The sequence below is a fragment of the Bactrocera latifrons genome, unplaced genomic scaffold, assembly GCF_001853355.1.
Source record: "Bactrocera latifrons isolate USDA-ARS-PBARC rearing strain unplaced genomic scaffold, ASM185335v1 scaffold_88, whole genome shotgun sequence".
Lineage (NCBI taxonomy): Eukaryota > Metazoa > Arthropoda > Insecta > Diptera > Tephritidae > Bactrocera > Bactrocera latifrons.
Window position 1 is genome coordinate 652,982 of NW_017537578.1, and position 19,252 is coordinate 672,233.

Genomic DNA, 19,252 nt, shown 5'->3' on the forward strand with positions numbered 1-19,252 from the left:
TACCTTTCGTGCTCTCTTCCACTCTCTTCTACATTCGTGCGCTATTTTTCACATTTCTACAGTCAGACAAATGCAAAAATCAAATTGTTGTTTACTTATTTAATTTGGAAAGAAATGTTGTTGCTGTACTGTATTTGTTTTATTTGTACCTACTCCAGTTTTAGCATTCAGCATTCATGATTAATGAATATACTTAGCGTTGTTAACTCTTCTGGTTTCTTTGTAAATTTCCTTTTTTGAAAAAGAAAAGTTTCAATGAGGGTAGTTTTACAAAACAGTAAGATTTCCAATAGTTAAATACTTTTTGGGCTCTTATAACAATGGTTTCTTATCGGTTTTCTTATCAAAAGATCATAATATGGTACCATTGAACTATGAAAGAGTTGTATAGGAAAACGTTCTTGCATTATTCTGATCTACAAAATATGAAACACATCTGAACGACAAAAGATAAGTGCTTTACAAAGCCAGAAAACATCATAGATCTCGTTTGCGTTCAAGAAGGAAGTGTTGAGATGATTCTGCTAAATATTTTTCTTAACAAAAGACAACGAGTAAGACCATTAACCATTCCGATTGCACGACGATCCAAGTTCGAAAACTCTTGCGGCTTACCTCATTAGAGATATTAGATGTCAAACATTTCGAGCAGAAAAATATCAGAATTCAAACGATTTTTAAAATCTCATTGTTTTATCAAACTACCTCTGTGCCATTCTGCGCTCACGCAAAATTCGCAGACGTGGGCGCGCATGTATAATCCATTAGCCAGCATTTGCTCATTTACACTTATTTGGCAGCGAAAATCTTAGTTAGCTAATTTCGTTTGTTATAAGCATATTTCCGGATTAGTGGTGTGTTAGAAGTTCGTTTGTTTGATAAATTTCATTCAGAAGTGGCTAGATTTACCCACAAAAGTTGATGAACTCTACCAAATGTGGGACTTTGTGAGAAGTTGTGCTGATTTGTGGCAGTAGTGATGATTTAAAGGCTAAATTAATAAATAATGCATAAATACATAAATTTAGTGAAGTAACAAGAGAGAGAAATATTTACTCGCCTGATCGTATAATTTTTTCTGAAAAATCTTGATCATTTCTTGCAGTTATTACTAATTAAAACTCAAGAAGCGTTTAATAGTCACAAATTGCTCAAGTTAAAGCATTAGAAATACGAAATAAATCACAAAGGTTTCTCAGAACGCAATGTACACGTCACCGTTAAGTTATTTAAAAAAAACATCACTATTCTATTCAATACAAAGTTTTTTTATCAATTTTTTCTTACTCTTTCTAAAAAATCGCTTTAAAACCAAAGCTAAATTAATTAAAGTTCACCCGAAAATTTTAAAATTCTAGCGACTGTGTTTGTTTTAAGCTTTTGCTTTTATAATTCCTTTCTTCCAAATTAATTTTTCAACTTTCCAAATGAACTTTCACTTTATCGAAAGTGTATTTAATGAAATAAATCATATTCAAAATGCTTTATAGAAAATTCTAATCACATTTTGCTATTGTTTCTCATTCTCTTTTCTATCCGAACCACCGCAAGTCAACCATGAAAAATGCCTTTAATGACCGCTTTGCATGTGGCTTTTGTTTTTCGAAACAATTACCCGTTGTTGACTGAGAAATTAGTGTATGTCTTTGATCATATTATATATCTAAATTTTCTTTAGAGTTTCACTCACTTCTTAAACACGTTGTCCAAGATTTGAATATTGAATGGAATTCTTTACTTTTTTTATAGGTTTTAATTGCTCTGACTTTCAAAAAACCGTTATCAATGTATTCAAATTTAATGGAAACTCTTTTGTCAGTAACATCTTTTGTTTACAGAAGTCGAAAAAGAGATATTTATTGCATCCACAGTTGGGAAAAAAATTTGCTAACTACAAGTATGTGAGTAAAGGTAAATTCGTTACATTTTTCAAAGATGAGACCTTGATAAACATTTTTGTTCAATAGCAGTAAATTTATTATCAAAAATCCAGCTTATTAAATTAAACAGCATATTTTTTGGGTTTAATTTATTGTTTTCGAAGTTTATTGTTAAAAACCTGAAATGTATACTAATTACTATATATTCACGTTTCACTTTTATTGGAGCCAGCATTAGATTGATAAAACTTTTAATATTTTATTGGGTGTGAAAACAGTTTTGCAGACACATCCACCGCTAAGACTTCAAAAAACATTTTTCAAAATGCTGACATCGATTTCACAAGTTTCTAGAAATTCCGTCGAATAGTTTTTATTTGGCTAGAAGTATTGTTGATGAAATGTTTTCTTAAAATATAAACGATATAGCTGTAAATAGATTTTCTCTTAAGATAGCCAGATGTAACTTAATGCTTAAAAGTTCGTGAAATAAAACTTATTTTTTGTTTATGAAAAGAACTTTTGTGCTTCATAACACCGACTGTTGCGCTTGTATTGATATGCAATTTTATTCACAATAAAATTAAATAAGAAATATAAGTGTGATATGTTATCAATTTTATTAATATACCTTTGACTAAATTTAAACAAATAACTTAATAATTTATTATTTTTAATTGCAGACTATGGCCAGAGAGTTTCTGCAATCCTAAACACCGCCTCCTCTTGCTTTGCGTGCATACAAACACAAACGAATAATCGGATTCGACCTTCACCGCAACATGTCCTCTTCGATATGTCCACATTTCACGCAGAACGCGTGGAAGAAGGATCTCTGTTCCAATTGCTTCAAGTCTAAAGACGAACACAAAGCCGGCAACTCCACCTACAAATACACCAGCGCCATGGATAGATCGAAATTCACCACGAATTTAATGTCCAAACTCGATTTGGATACTAAAAAGACTGATTACCCTAACAAGCATAAATCACCCGCAAAAAGCATTATGAAGAAGTCCTTTGCTTCGCTCAAAGCCAAAACCGGCAAAAGCAAAACGCATAAGGTTACCTTTCCGAAGAACATCTCCGAGGTGATTGGTGTTGGCGGTGAATGGTCCGACAACGATTCGGATGACGATGATGACCATGATTTCATGAATATTGGCAATGAACGCGACGATAATGCCGCCACCAGCACCGACGACGAGGAAACACTCGAGCTGAAGCGCATCACGCGTGCCAATACCGACTTCAACATGAACAATGGCAATTTGTTGGGCGATCCACAAGAGAATATTAAGCGTTCATTTGCAGCGCTCAAGCTCGGCGCACCACAGGTCGATAAGGAGGGTAAAAAGCAAACGCTTAAAATAAATGTTACACCATTTGGAGCCACAACGTCCACTGACAACACCAAAACAGCAACATCAGCGATAACCGCCACAACAGTAAAGGCTAAATTTGAGACGAAAGTGAGTGAACCGAGTGAGCCGACAATGGTGGTCAAACAGTGTGCAACCGTTGTTAAGTCAATAAAGAAGACTACAACGGCAGCACCACCAGCGACAACCATAGCGAATGCAACGAAAATAACAACAACAGCATCGACGAAAACAACAACATCTTACATGACAGCCAGCGCAAATGGTTTGTTGAGCTCGGCGCAAGCTAAACAAGAAGCTTTGGCGGCGAGCGATAGCGATGGCAAAAATAGTCCACCCATCGAACGCGCCATGGAAAAATCGCTATTGGACGAGATTTCCGAGACGTTGGAAAAGAAACAGAGCGAAAGCAAAAAACTGGCTAGCGAAAAGGAGGTGTCCACTACCTCAGTCACAAGCAGCGGTAGTGTAAGCGCGGCCAGCGCCACGAACGGCACGCTCTTAACTGCAACCGCTTCCACTGCCGTGCCGTCAAAGATTAAATTCGAGATTAGCAGCTTGAGCGACGCTGTGGAGAATAAGCCATTTCCTGAACTTAAGAAGCCGATCGCACGCAATCCACCTATTACAAAGGATCATACCAAACCCAAAATAAATGTCTTCCATAAATACTCGGACAGCGATAGCAACTGCTCGGACAACGAGAATGGCATCTCGGCATACTATGATGTTGTTGAAACACAAATAAGCTACGAGAATCTACCAGACGGCAAATGTGATGCGCAAGATAAGCCGAGTGCGGCCAATATCGGAACAGCCACAACCGCAGCTGCAGCGGAGAATAAGTGCAGCAAGAATGCAAGCAGTAAGAACGACACTGCCATCTTCTCCAGTTCGCAATACATCACGGACATGTTGCTGTCGTCGAAGACACGCGCTGCCTCATACAATCTGCACGAAGGCAACTTTATGACCAGCAAAATAACATCCGACGGACTGATTGTAACCAAGTGCAGCTCCGACGATGCGCTCGATTCGACGGGCAGCAGTTTCGACGGCAGCAGTGATGAGGAAACCTCATACAATATGATACGCAGTGAATCGGACTCTGGCATCGGCATCAGCATTGGTAACGAGTACAAAAATAATAACGCTGAAAAGGAACGCGTGCGTGTCGAGAAGAAGCTAAGTGTGAGTACTAACAACTCAGACTACGAGGATATCCAAGTGGCGAATCAAACCAACACAACAACCACAGGCAAAATCACAACAAAAGTGACAACCACAACAACAGCAACAGCTAAAGCGAAGACAGCTTTCATATTGGAAAAGAGCAGAGAGCTACATGGTGAACCAGACGGTAGTGCAGATCCAGATGGCAGTCTGGAAAACAAAGAGTCGAATGCAACACAACTGCCAGCATTGCCTAAATCGCCGCCACCCACGAAACTGATCGATGCGCGTCCCTCCTTCTTACATGGTCTGCAGAAGCAGCATCCACCGATTTTGCTGAAGAAACCGGATCTTCCCGCAAAGCCGGTGGTGTCGCCAACATGCACACCATTAAAAACATTTGTTAGCAAACGCACGCCAACGAATGCCGAACAACAAGTCATCAATCAATTACACTTGGTGATGTCAAAATCCAATGAAAACCTGAACTTGAGCTCAGTGACGCCAGAGACACTGAAAGATGATGCAAAACTAAAGAAGGGCAGAGCGCCAAATCCGCCGCCCGAACAGAAAACTAGCGCGCCACCAACGCCAGAACGCGACTACAATATTGCGCTAGAATTCGAGAAAGCACGCACCACAACAGCCGCCGATGTTGCCGTAGAGGAGAAGTTTACCAAAAAAGTCGCCAATGCAGAACAACAATCGGCGCCGCCAACAGCTCAACCACAAACTGAACCCGAGAAGAAAGCAAATAATGAGCAGAGTATTGACGCTAAAATGTCAGTTGATCGCTCAGAAGCAGACAAGTCGAATGTCACAACTTCTCAGTCGACAAGCGAACAAACAGCAACAGCCATAGCCGCCACAGCAGCCGCTGCCAATGCGGCCGTAGCTGCCGTGGCTAATCCAAACATCATTTATACGCGCAAAGTAGCGTCAACAACCGCAACAAACGCTGCGCACAGCAGTCTTACGAATAGCACGAAGAACACCGCTTCGCCGGTTATACGAGAGAAGGACAAACGTGAGCGCGCCACAGTCAATCCGAAATTCCGCAGCCTCAATACATTTGTGACGCAACGCAGCAATGCGCTGAAGAACATGCAACTGCAAACGGCCACATCATCGCTCAGCCTCAAGCAATCGCTTACACCAGAGCCACTGCCGAAGAATCACAAGAACCTGTCTCTGTCCGAGGAATGTCTGCCCGATGTGACACAGACCAACATGACGGTGAATCTGCCAACTTTACCGCCGACAAGTGACAAAAAATTGTTGGCGTCGCAACAGCAACCAACGCCGCCACAAAAGACCAAGACGAAATTTTCGATTAAGAAATTCCTGCGCATGGGTGCCAGCAAAACGACCGACAATCTGCACAAAAAAGATGGTATCTACTCGGAGATTTGTACGGGCGAGGAGGCGGGTGTTGTGGGTAAGCCACGCTTAGTGATCATTCATCCGATCGACATTAATCCGACCGCCGTAGAAGTTGTCAAAGACATAACTAAGACCAGCGACGCGGTCACAGCGCAAACAGTGGCCGTGGTGACGGCCAAACCACCAGCGCCGCCCTTGCGCAACATGGACACACAACGATCGCACGAGCTAAACAAACCGGCACGTCCGCCGCCGCCAAAAAGCGCCGAGTTGCGTCGGAAGCAAGCAAGCATCGGTCTAAATGCCGTGTCTATATCAGTGACGGACTCGCCGGTTGGACGCAAGCCAGGCGGGTTAAGTACTGTCTCTTATACACATCTAGATGTGTATAAGAGACAGGACACACAACGATCGCACGAGCTAAACAAACCGGCACGTCCGCCGCCGCCAAAAAGCGCCGAGTTGCGTCGGAAGCAAGCAAGCATCGGTCTAAATGCCGTGTCTATATCAGTGACGGACTCGCCGGTTGGACGCAAGCCAGGCGGGTTAAGTACGTGCGATGCAGGTGGTTCTATAAAATCAAAGTCGGACAATGTTTATGCCAATTTAGGTAAGTGCCTTGCACATTTCTATGAAAAATTAATAGATTCTATTTTTAGCAAGCGTATGAATTACTAATTATTAATTATTAATTAATTTTACTCAGTTGTCCCATTTTGTTTTATAATAGTAGCCTATTTTGGCTCCTCTTTACAATACCATAATTGCACGATTATGTAGCTTATAGTCGGAGATAATCATCTTCTTAAGATGACCCCTACTTTGATAATTGTACTTATGAGTATAGAAGCTTTTGCTTTCCGAAAATATATTATATTTATAGCACTGTTAAGGGTTACTTAAAACAATAAAATTAACTCTTTTTTCAACATTCTCTATTACTTTTTCAAGCATGTTGAGCGATATAGCAATGTATGTTTCATTGAATTCGTCAATAGTCCCATTTTTGATAAAAAGTCGTGATAGTCGCATTTAAAGATTTGAGCAGCCTATTAGTGTCACCGCGGACTTATTTATTTGATTTTTCTGCCCCTCAGCATGAAATCGTTTCGAAGTTATACGCTTTAAGTTAAGACATATGATTTTGTAATGTGGTGAAGTTACCTGACACATCAAACCAACTTTATGGGTAAACAATTTCAATGTTTATATTTCGACAGAAAAGTTGGCGCACATTCAACGTTCTCTTAAAATTTAATATAATATGTGTACATATGTACATAGTTGTGGATTTTGGAATTTTGTTTGCTGAAATCCCAAAACTTTTCAATTACAGCACTAGATTACTTAAATTCCTACAGTTTTATTTGCAATTCCAAACAAAATATGCTGGCTCAAACTATTTCGTGTACGATATCGAAACAGCGAATATTCGCATAAATCAAGCGGCACATAAATCACTCATACATAACAGATGTATATGCATACACAAATAGGAACCGCAAATATTTGCAGCAAAATAAAATACCGATGATAAATTTCCGCTGCAAATAAGATTCGAATACTAAATTTCAATCGCACGTAGACAAAAAAATATTGGGAAATTGTATGTGTGTATTGAGGCGTGTTTGCATTGCTATGAGTGTCTCTATGCCTGTGTGTGGGTGAAGATGCACGTTCCATAACTGTGTTTAGCATTCATGGATTAAAGTTGTGCGTGCAAAAATAAAATAAAAAAAATGGAATGGCATTCCAGGCACAGGCGTAGCTAAGACGGCGGGATCGTTGGGGCAATAAGGTGGAACGCGACACTACGCAAGTAAATCTTCTCAGAAAAACACGTCACGTTTCAACACACGCAAAAGCTCAGCGCGGCACTAGAGTAGCTAGACACATACGACCTTCAAAATGCTAGAAACAAAGTATTTAATAAGAAACAGTAACAAAAAACACTGAAAACACTAACGATAATAGTGAACCCAATTAAAATTCAGGCGAAGCCATGTGCCAACTCGAGAGGAAAATAGAAAAAACGAAGTGCTCAACAGCCTCGTCAGTAACCTATTTACCTACAAAACTACTGAAAATAACCAAAAATAAAAACGAATACACGAAAGAAGGTATGCAAGCCGAAGTGTGAAAAGAAGAACTCCATATATACATACTTACATACATATGTAGTACATCATAACATATGTCGATGCATACCTGATTAGCTGGTACCTAGGGCACTTGGATCGATCATCAAAGTCGTAATCTGCTATAAAATACGAAAATATATAAATGCAATGGCTTGCATAGAATTTCGACCGCTTACAAATGTGCAAACATACACACATCTATACAAAATACACATCAGCATGAATATTAAAGTTATGTGCTTGTATGGCTACCGGTTTGTGAAGAATTATTTCAAGCATGCTAAGCTATATGTAATGGGTAGTCACACATATTCCCAAATGTAACGGTAATTTGTATGTGTATAACGACGGCTGTCGACTGGATTAACTGGGTTAAGAGCACATGCGGACTAGCAGACACATTCGCGCTCACAACAAATTTCGGTTACTATTTAAGAACTCACCGAAGCTACTGGCTGGCGTACTTTTATTTAAGCAGCATTGTAGAGGAGCCTACAAAGAGCAATACTACCTATGCACGTGAATTAATAATAAATAACCTTTTATACATACTTATGTGGATATTTTGAACAGATGTGTGTAAAATGCTGAAAATACGAGCCTCGTAAATGCCAAGAATCGAAGCTTCGGGCTTAGTTAGCCAGATTACCGGCAGCGGATAACGAGCCGGTCGGCCGGTCGATACGGTTCATCAGCAGCCGTAATTACAACGGAAATGACAGCGTTCCGAAACGATAACGGAATCGAAATTATAGTTCATTATATGTTTATACGAATAAATAATTGACAGGGGGTCAGTCAAAAAAATATTTTTTGGAAGCATGACTTCTTAGAAAAATATAATGTTATTTTCCAAATTTAGTTTTAGGTTTAATTGGTTAAATTCACTAAAATAAATAAATTCAAATATTTCTTTAAATAACTTTTGAAAAATGTTTTTTAAATATTGGATACTTATACGAAAGTCTATTACGTAATAGTACCTTTCAAGAGAAAAAATATTTATGAAAAAATACGTAATGACTTTGTGAATCAAAGAAGAATTACACTATAGATCCCTAAGTAACGCCTTTAGGTTTCACTTTCACTGTTTATATGAAACCTAAAGAACTCTATATTAGACGATATTATGCGTATTTACCTTTTTCTTTCGCCTCCAATTGGAGATTCCAAGCGAAGCCTGGTTCTTCTCCAACTGGTTTTTCCAACGGAGTGGAGGTCTTATTCTTCCTCTGCTTCTCCCAGCGGATGCTGCGTCGAATACTTTCACAGCTGGGGTGTTTTCATCCATTCGGACGACATGACCCAGATATCGTAGCCGCTGTATCTAGATTAGCTGAACTATGTTAATGTCACAGTATATATATATATGTCGACAGTAGTATTTGACATTGCCAATGCGCAAAGGGCTATAAATTTTCCGCAGAACCTTTCTCTCGACAACTTGTAACGTCGACTCATCAGATGTTATCATCGTCCACGCCTCAGCACCATATACCATATCAGGACGGGTATAATGAGTGACTTATAGAGTGCGGTTTGTTTGTCGGGAAGGGGACGACTATTTGTTTGATGAAAAGAGATGTTTCGTTTTGCACTCATTCACCACCAGACCCATTGTCTGAAACCTCGTTTGATATCGAACGGATCGGAGAGATCCTTCCCGAACCTGACGGAGCTTTTGGTATTGCTCAACGTCAACTTACACAGCCGAATTAGTATTGCGGGGATACCAAATTCAGACTTCTCGGCATAAAGGCAGCTTCTTTTTGGGGTGTCAAAAGCAGGTTTCAAATCGACGAAGGTGGTGCGTATCGATTCTCTTTTCACGGAATCTCTCTAAAATTTGGCGCATGGTTAATATCTGGTCAGTTCTTGATTTTTCAAGCCTAAAGCTACTCTGATAAGGTTCAATGAGTTTGTTGATGGTGGCTTTAATCTTTCAGACAATGCACTCGATAGAACCTTATATGCTATATTGAGGAGGCTTATCCCACGGTAGTTGGCGCAGATTGTGGGGTCTCCTCTTTTGAGGATTGGGCATAGCACACTTAAATTCCAATATTCGAACTTTTTAATGGTCGGGCAGTGGAACGTTTGTTCCATCGTTATTGATAGGATAATCGGGCTCGCAAGCTCCCAGTGTTATACTTTCATTGTCATTCAGCAGGCTGAAGAAGTGTTCCCTCCATAATTTTAGTATGCTCCGGGTATCAGTCACTAGATCACCTCTGGGCATTCTGCAGTATACTCCGGTTTCGTTTGCAGCTGTATGTTAGAAGTTTGAAATGTCTCCCAGAAATGGTTTTATATACTATTTTTATCTTTATTTTATTAAGGTGGCAATTCCTTCCTAAACATTGATTTATTTTAAGCTAATCACAATTACATTAAAATTGAACTCAAAATGTAATATTAGTAGTTAGTTTCATGCGAATTCCAAACATAGCTATTGTGCAGGTGAATCGTCAAACTTTCGGTAATGTCGTAAAATGCGAGCAACTTCCAAAAAGTCGTCTTTAAGCTTATTTACTTACTTATATATGTACATACGTATAATATTCTTGCACCTGCAGCCCTCGACCTCTGTGTGCCACTTCCATTTTGACGCAATCATAAGCGGCAAACCAACGAAGCGTCCACTCACTTGGCCAGCAGTTAAGCAAACAAGAAATCTTTAAGTTCAGATTAAAGCACGCATTCTTCGCCGTCGCTGTTTGTGGCTGCCGCATAAATTTCGAGAGCTCATTTTCATAAGCGCGAAGCTGCCATTATCCGCTGTGGTTACACGTGTGTGCGTGAGTGTGTATGTATTGCTGTTTGCGGGCAGCTGACAGAGCGCGCATCTTTATGTGATTTGTTTCGAATTTGGGTCACAATCACAATTGGCTTAGCTGTTTGTTGTTGTTGCAGTCGTGGCTGTTTTGTTTTTGTATTGAAAACAGCATTTTATTTTTCTTATTTTCGATGTTTTTATTACTGTTATGCCACTACCGGTGCTGCCGCTGCCGGCTGTTGATGGCGTTGTTGCTGTTGTACCGGTGTTGTTTTTCGTGCTGTAACTGCCACTTGGCTAATTCAAGATTAATGATTCTTGGTCAGCAGTGAGCACCTCTGGGCAGTACATGTAGTTAGTTATTGTTGTTGTTGTTTTCGCATGCTGTGGCATTTGCCGTTTTAACCGTTCACACAAGGTTAATGAAAATAACTGTACAGTCAAATAAAGGTACATGCATACCCCCGTCGTATTTACATATACATATGTATATGTTAGCATTCGTTTATGGCTTTGTATGCTTGTATATACATTAGCAAAATTGAAATATAATATGTACATATCTATGTACTTATTTGCATGCACACTCGACCGGATTCGCATTTAGATTGGGGTTAAATGAATTTTCAATTGCATTGTATAGTATGTATTGTATACACGGGAGACAAGGCCTCTTTACGACTTATACATATGTATATAAATATATATACATTACTTGTCATGATTTATTTATCTCCTACAATATTTATCTGCATTTAATTTTGCAGGAATAAGATCTACTTATAGCCGACTGTGCGTACATATACTTCTATACTATGTACAAGTATATACAAGGATTATTGTAACTGAGTAGAGTAAACACCTAAAACATAAATAAGAGCTCTGTATTATTCATATACTTTTGAAAAATATACATATCGTCACCTAAAAAGCTAAACTACGTATCATCTAAATATTATGCATAAAATTTTAAGCTTTCGCTATCAAATATGTGCAATATGTAACCATTTTATAATGAAAAAGTAAATTTTCTTTCAAAGTCTGTGATTTCTATTTATGGTTTTTCCATCGCCTGTAAACTTACGAAGAGTGATGTTACGTTATTTTGAATTGTAGGCGACAATATATATTTTATAAGGTCTCCGACGTACCCCTTTAAAAATAACAACCCCGTTCAGGGTATAAAGAACAGTAGGTGGCGAAAGATTACTACTAGACGTCACAAAAGAATAAACAAAAACACATAAATATAATTGTTTCAAAAGAGAACAATAACTGGTATAAAGTTTCATAAACATTGGTCATGCTCATTGAATAACCAGCTGGCAAAGAAAATTATATAATACGAGTTGACAAAGGCTTGAGAAACTTAGCGCTTGCAGATTATAACTAATAAAATTCTTTTAAAATTTTTCTGCTTCTTACAAATTCGATTCTTTTATAGCCCAAAATGTATTTAATATTGTGTTAATATATGCGGCACTATACTTTTTTTTAGAGACCTACATTCTATAGAATCATTTATATGTACATATACATATACATATGTATATAGATGTGAAAAACAATTTATTCCCGTCATCCACCAACTGTTCTGCGCTGATTTGGTTATTAGTTCACTGTTATGAATGCGAAATGTAATGTTAACGATTCTACGTAAGTTATTTAGAAATACTTCCAAGTTTCAATAATATAGGTCATGTAACAATGAAGATAGAAAAGTTTTTCTTTTTAAATTATAACAGTTAATTAAGGTTAAAGTGACATGGGGCAATTTCTTTATTTAAATTATTTGAAATGACTGCTGGTGCATAGAAGCTAGTCATACTTTTAACAGCTTTCTTTTATTAGACATTCTTTACTTTTAGAAATCTAATTTTTCACATTAATCCATAAAAATCGGTTCTCTGACATATGGACTTCAGGAAAAAGAATAGATATTATTGTAAAAGGTGATCCATTTCGAGGTTTCCTATTTTTTTTTTTAAGAAAAAACACAGAAACCTCAAATTTAGTTGTGTTTATTATAATTCGAAAGCACATTGTAGGCATTTAGTTTTTGAATGTTATCTATTTCAAAAGTTTTGTCCGCGACTATGTCTGAGATGGTCCATCCGTTGAGTCCAATTATCGAAGCTGGATTGCCCGCATAGAGTTTAGGCTTTACATACCCATACATAAAAAAATGTAACGGCGTGATAACACACGATCTTGGTGGCAAATTGACCCGCTGAAACCTGAAAATATCTGCTTACGGAAGTTACTAACTACTAAAATAACACTAACTTCATTAACTGATGTGATGCATGGGAATTGGCGCCGTCTTATTGAAATCAGATGTCGCCGAGATCACAAGCTTGAATTTCAGGCATGCTATAGTCAATTATCATGACACGATACTGGTGGCCACTGATGGTTACATTTTCACCTGCATCATTTTTGAAAAAACATGGACCGATGTTTCGGCCCACAAACCTCACCAAACGGTTTGTTTTTTGGTTTTTGTGAATGAAATGGCAGCTGTTGAATCTCTTCAGGTCGCTCTTTGTCCCAAATGCGGCAATTTTGCTTTTTTATATTTGACTCGAAACGTTGAATCGTCTTGGAGCTTTTCATAGAGCGAAGCAAATTCTTTACTGAACGCAAATTTTCATAATAAAATTGAACGATTTGTATTTTTCCATGATGAATTGCCAAAGAATATTGATCAAAAATAACATGACAACTTGACACGGCTCATGTCAAAAAAGGCTAGTGAAAAAATGCTTCTGCTTGGATCACTCGTTATAACCTATTATGTATAAAAAGTGTGATCGCATATCTTATTCTTTAAATTTATAACTCATCGTTGTAGCTCGAAACGAAAACGAGTTAGTACACTTATTGAATTGAAATACTCATTTTTTTTAAGACTGAACACAATAAAATTAGCATATCGCAGAAAATGCACATGAATATTTCAATATTTCCTACCAACCTCATCTATCTTTCTTCTTCGAAAACGCCTTTGCATCCTGTACAATACTTTCACATATGATTTGAAGTACAAAAACCAAATAATATAATTATTTTACTTACCAACATCACGTTCGGCTCTCCAATCATTTGCTTGCAGGCGAAATTCGCTCATCGATTGCACCGCGCAAGCCAGAGCGTACGGCCAGCATGCGGGAGCGTGAAGCACAATTGGAATTGGCACGTAAACGACATGCCGGGACGCGCAATGAAAACGCTGATACTATCTCGATTTGCTCGTCAAATGGCGATAATGTATCGTACGAAAATAACAGCAACAACAACCATGCATACACTTCAACCAATCCCAATGGTGCAACCGCCACCAACACTAACAACAACAACAACAAGCGAAACACAAACGCAAACAACTCCACACAAGCAATGAGTCCACAACTTTCGCTAGCCGACAGAGCTGTCACACCCACAACAACAACAATCGCAGCGGGTGATGGCAAACCACCGATCGGCAGCCGTACGAGTACTTTCGAGCGTCGAAAAAGCGACCCAAAAATTGCAATCGCCAATAAATTGGAAATTTTCGAAAATCGCACGGCTGGCAACACCAGCACCAGCAGCGCTTCGTCCGCCGTCAGCCACAATGAAGTGCGTCCGACCAGTTTGAAGGATTCGGTGCGTAAAATTAACAGCACGATTGACAGTTACTTGAAGGACAAACGCGATTATGAGAATATGTATGAAATGGTGAAGAGTCCCTCGTCGCCACCGCTGCCGCCGACACGTTCCGTGGATTTGACTGGTGGCCAGCGCGTGCTGCCGCCACGTCGTAACAATAACAACAACAATATCTATTCGGACACCATGTCGGTGGCGAGTTACACGCGCAGCGAGTATGGACCGGGACGCAATTACGGATTGAACAATAGTTTAGGTGAGTTGTAGGATCTTGGTATGTTGTTTGTTTTTATTAAACTGTCATTTTTACATTGCTTTTTTCCTAAAGCCAACATTCCACGCATTATTTCCGCTTCCTATTGTGGCAGTGAAGCCGGCGAATTCGAGATTTATGCGCCGTACAGTTATTACGGCAGCGAGGCTGGCGGTGATGTAGCTACAGACATCAATGACAGCGTATGGGGCATACCATCGGTAAGTGGACTCTAATTTTTCGGGCATGTGAATTTTTACAAAATGGGTTTTTGGGGTAGTCCGAATTGATTCTTAATGGTTCTTCCTTGAAGTTTTAAGAAAGGGTTCAATCGAACAAGTTTCTGAAAAATATATGATCTCCGCTTATCCGCAGGAGCCTGTAGACATTTCTTTTCTGATATTCTGATACTTACACTGCAATTCTTCTTTAAGGCCATCAAAAATCGTGCAAAGGCTACAAATCGTTTGCGAATGCGCAAAGGACGCAGCGTCGTGCACAAAACCATAGAGGACAACTACACCGCAGTAGTTGTGGCCAACCATGAGGCTTTGGCGCAGGTGCTTGATCAGGTGAGTAACTATCCTGTCAAACTTTACGCTCATTCCTCACACAAACCCTTAAATTTATCGCCATCCCACCGGTTTAGCTCCAGCAAACACCTGTCATACCGGCTGCGCTCCGACCTCTAGCCAATGCCATTAATTTACGGTTCGAAGATTTCACCATACTGGATGGTGCACAAGCATTTGTTGTCGGCAAGAAAGCATTCCATGCGGCGCTGTGGACCACAGCACCCGTCACATTGGCGCTCTCGGCCGACTGCAACCAACTCTCCGGTGTGGGTGGCGAATTGAGTCAGCTGTCGGGTGGCGTTAGCGGTGTACTCAATCCCATAACGGAATTTTGCGACGTAGTGCCCAGCTATCACTTGCCCCTCATGCCCTCAACGGCAGTGACTTTGCTGCAGGCCACAATATCGGTGCTGCCACGCTTGCAATTGGACACGCTGCAGTCGATCGGCGCCATATTAAAGGGAAAATCACATGTGCTCGACAAGAGTAATTTCAATTTCCGCGGCTCCATACCGAACTTGGCCGCTACCGGCCTAAAGGACAGCGCTGGCGTGAATGCGCTGCGCAATGTGATGTCCGTGCAGAATTTGAGCACACTCAACGAGGAGTCTTCACTCGATAAGTGCGGTGGTGCGTCGCTGGAGTCGGCGTCAGATAATACAGCCACAGCGGCGGGCATGCCGGCATTTGACGATGTCATGACACGTGAAGTGGCTTTCATAATGCTGCAATTGGTGAACGGCATGAAGAATTTGCAAGCGAAGGCGATCGAAGAGATGCCGCTGAGCTTGTCCAATGTAGTGCTGTCGAAGGATGTAGAGAACAAGGATGCGCAGGCACGTCTCTGCGTGTTGCAAGGGTGAGTGCAGTTGGAGAACTTGCCAAAACTCGTAAAAATAGAAATTATTTTACATTCTCTTTCACATATTTTCAGCAACAATAATGATGAGGACGAAACCATGGGCACACTGTGCAAATGCGCACACATCGCGCTCACCGAACTGTTGCCGTCCACCAAGATCACACCCATCCTAGCCGACATACTCTTGCAAGAACGCGCCGAATCTTTATCAAAATCGAAATCCGTCTTGGAATTTGTGCTCTGGGGTCCATCCGATGTTGTGCTCTCTGGCTCCACGAAAGAGCGCGAACTGGCGCTGCAGCGTTGGTTGGATTTGGAGCGCGCCACCGTCTTGCATGGTTTAGTGCGCACGCGTGTCGAGCTCACCGTCTACGATGAGTGTCATTTGATGTTCTTGGTTCGTTCAACGGCGAAAATGATGAACGATGCGGCGAAAATTGTCTGCAGCTATCAAAAACCGACGACGGAACTGTCGCAGTCGCAGCAGCGCCAACAAGTGGAATAGTGTTGCGAAAGATGCGTATGTAAATACATATATAATTTTTTAGCTGAAGTGGTTGTTGTAATGTGAATTAGTTTAAAAAAATTTAGATTTAAGCAAAATATTTCACGTAAAATGTGTATGAAAATAGAACTACAAAAACTCTAAATTCTTTATACGAGTCGAAGAATGTGTATGAAAATCGAACAAAAAAAATTCGAAATTATTATTTAAATCGCAGTTCGAAAATGTTTATATACATGTGTATAAACATATATGTGCATGCAACAATGTTAAAATATGTTTGCAACATTTTGTTGTAAACTTTTCGTCAACATTTATACTTAAACTAAGTGTGCCTGTGCAAAAAACTTTTGAATTTTTACTGAATTTCAAGTCTCGATATTTTTTTCAAATAATTGTTTTCCTCAACATAATTAGTAAAAAATATAGGTAAATAGGAATTTCGTTAACTTTTTTGAAATAGCATCAGTTCTAATTATTTCTTTGTCGTTTTTTTTTTTAATTTTAAAATTTCAAAAAATTAAAAAAAGATTAAAGTTTGCTCTTAAGCTCTTATCGAGTATAAATTTATATAAAATATTAACAAAACTGAGAACAAATTTTCTTACTTTAACGATTTTAAATAATATTTCCTATTCTGCTCATCCCTTCTTAAATTCTTCAAAAAATACACATATAAACAAAAGTCTACCAGTAACTTAATTCTTTTAGAAAATAAAATTTGTTGTTGTATATGTACATACACATACATACATTCGCTTCACTGCAAAAACAACGAAAAAACATATTTAGAAGTTTTTCGCTTATCTAAAGTGCCAAATTTATTAAAATATTGTGAAAAGAATGAAATGCAAAAAAACATAAGTAAATATTGTAAAAAATCAAAGAAAAAATTCGAAAGCAAAATTATTTAATATGTGCTCTCTACTTTCCAAGCCGTAATGTTATCTTAACAATTCAATATAATAAAAGTGATCGCAGCAGGCAACTTTATATGAAAACAACATAAAACGATATACGAAAATTTTCATCACGCAAACTTATCTACCTTATTTATTCAAATTTATTAGAAAAAATATGTTAAAATTGTAAAAACAAATTTATAAAAAATACCAATAATGAAGAAAACATGATTAAACGCACAATTTTTGTGAGAAGAGAAAATATATTTAAGCTTATTTTGTGTACATTTTTTCTAACATATATTTTTTCTCGTTTATTATTTGAAAATTTTATTATTTTCTATTCGTAAACTTATAAAATTTGTTTAATTTTTGTTCTATTCGGAAAGTGTATACCTATTCATGAACGTGTTAAGCGAACAAATAAATAACAATAAAAAAATACAAACATACTTAAATATATTATACATAAACAAATTGTAATTGATAAAAACCTTTTGTATCGTTAAATTTTCGTATGCAATAAGTTGGTGTTTGAAATATCATACATTTAAATTTATATAAATCTATATATGTATATGTTATTATAAATATTAAATATATTGTATAACAGTTTACTGAATAAATGAATATTTATGAATTTGATATAAAAAGTAAAAATTATTGCTGTTTTATTTTTGATTGAGAACAGAATGAGAACTAAAGCAGAGAATGTATAAACATATAAACAATGTTTATACAAAGAACGTAAAGTTACGTCAGAGAACGTCTATACCAGAGAACGTTTAAATTATAATTATAACATAATTTGTAAATTATAATTATAAATTATAATTATAACATAATTTGTAAATTATAATTATAAACGTTCTCTGTCTATACTTTACGTTCTCTGGTTGAGTAAGTTAGTAATCACATACACCCGCTGCCTAAAAGTATGCAGCACTAGCAGCGACAAAGTGTTTTCGCCATTTCTAAATAGCTCATTCTCCATGTGCCGCAAACGCAGCAACTGCCTGATATTCTGGCTGTTCTGCGCGCCTGGTAGAAAAGCCGGTGTTGAGCAAAATGACGAAGCCACGAGCTTCGCCAACACACACACATTCGCACCATACACGCGGAAAAATTATGTTATGGACTATTTTTATTACGTTTGATTTTTTTGTTGTTAAAAAATACAAAGTTATTTAAAATCTTCTTCATTTAAAAATATTTATTTATTTTTTGTTTAAAAAATTGTATATTTAAATTAAGTTAGTTACATTATATTTTATAAATATTTTATTAATACCTGCTTTAAGCGAATTTTATATGAATGTATGAAAGATATAGAAAACAAAAATTTATTATAACTAATATTATCATTTTTATACTCTAGCAACATGTTACTCTAGAGTATAATAGTTTTGTTTACCTAACGGATGTATTATCCGCTAAAACTAAACGAGATACATATGTATTAAGATATAGAGTTGTATATACCATATATTATATAAATGATCAGAACGGCGAGACGAGTTGAAAGCAGGGTGGCTGTCTGACTACAATAACCACATTCGATTACGGCAATTCTCATAAGAATTATTACCGACAGTGTGAAAAGAGATGAAATCAGATATTAAGCATATAACGGTACTGTTAAAAACGTGATAAAAAAAATAAATAAAAACCCCAGAAACATGCGGCTTGTCTTTGAAGTATGCCTAGTTGTCGTATATGGGGACCCCAGTATCTATAGATGACTTTTGACCGAAAAAATCGACCATTCT

General features: G+C 38.0%; 1 protein-coding gene across 6 annotated transcripts in view; it reads left to right on the forward strand.

The window, feature by feature from the left end:
* LOC108977376 overlaps positions 1–16,982 on the forward strand; it is a 115,500-nt gene extending 98,518 nt beyond the window's left edge. For 5 of the 6 annotated variants that reach the window (XM_018947022.1, XM_018947028.1, XM_018947026.1 and 2 more), the window contains 7 exons: positions 2,564–6,167; positions 6,360–6,428; positions 13,851–14,642; positions 14,715–14,860; positions 15,074–15,211; positions 15,289–16,073; positions 16,149–16,982. In XM_018947022.1, the coding sequence (XP_018802567.1) occupies positions 2,663–6,167; positions 6,360–6,428; positions 13,851–14,642; positions 14,715–14,860; positions 15,074–15,211; positions 15,289–16,073; positions 16,149–16,581 (5,868 nt within the window). In that variant the 5' untranslated portion in view covers positions 2,564–2,662 and the 3' untranslated portion in view covers positions 16,582–16,982. Of the gene's footprint in view, positions 1–2,563; positions 6,168–6,217; positions 6,429–13,850; positions 14,643–14,714; positions 14,861–15,073; positions 15,212–15,288; positions 16,074–16,148 lie in introns of all 6 variants that reach the window. The other variant, XM_018947025.1, reaches the window with a different exon arrangement.
* The last annotated feature ends 2,270 nt before the right edge of the window (positions 16,983–19,252 follow it).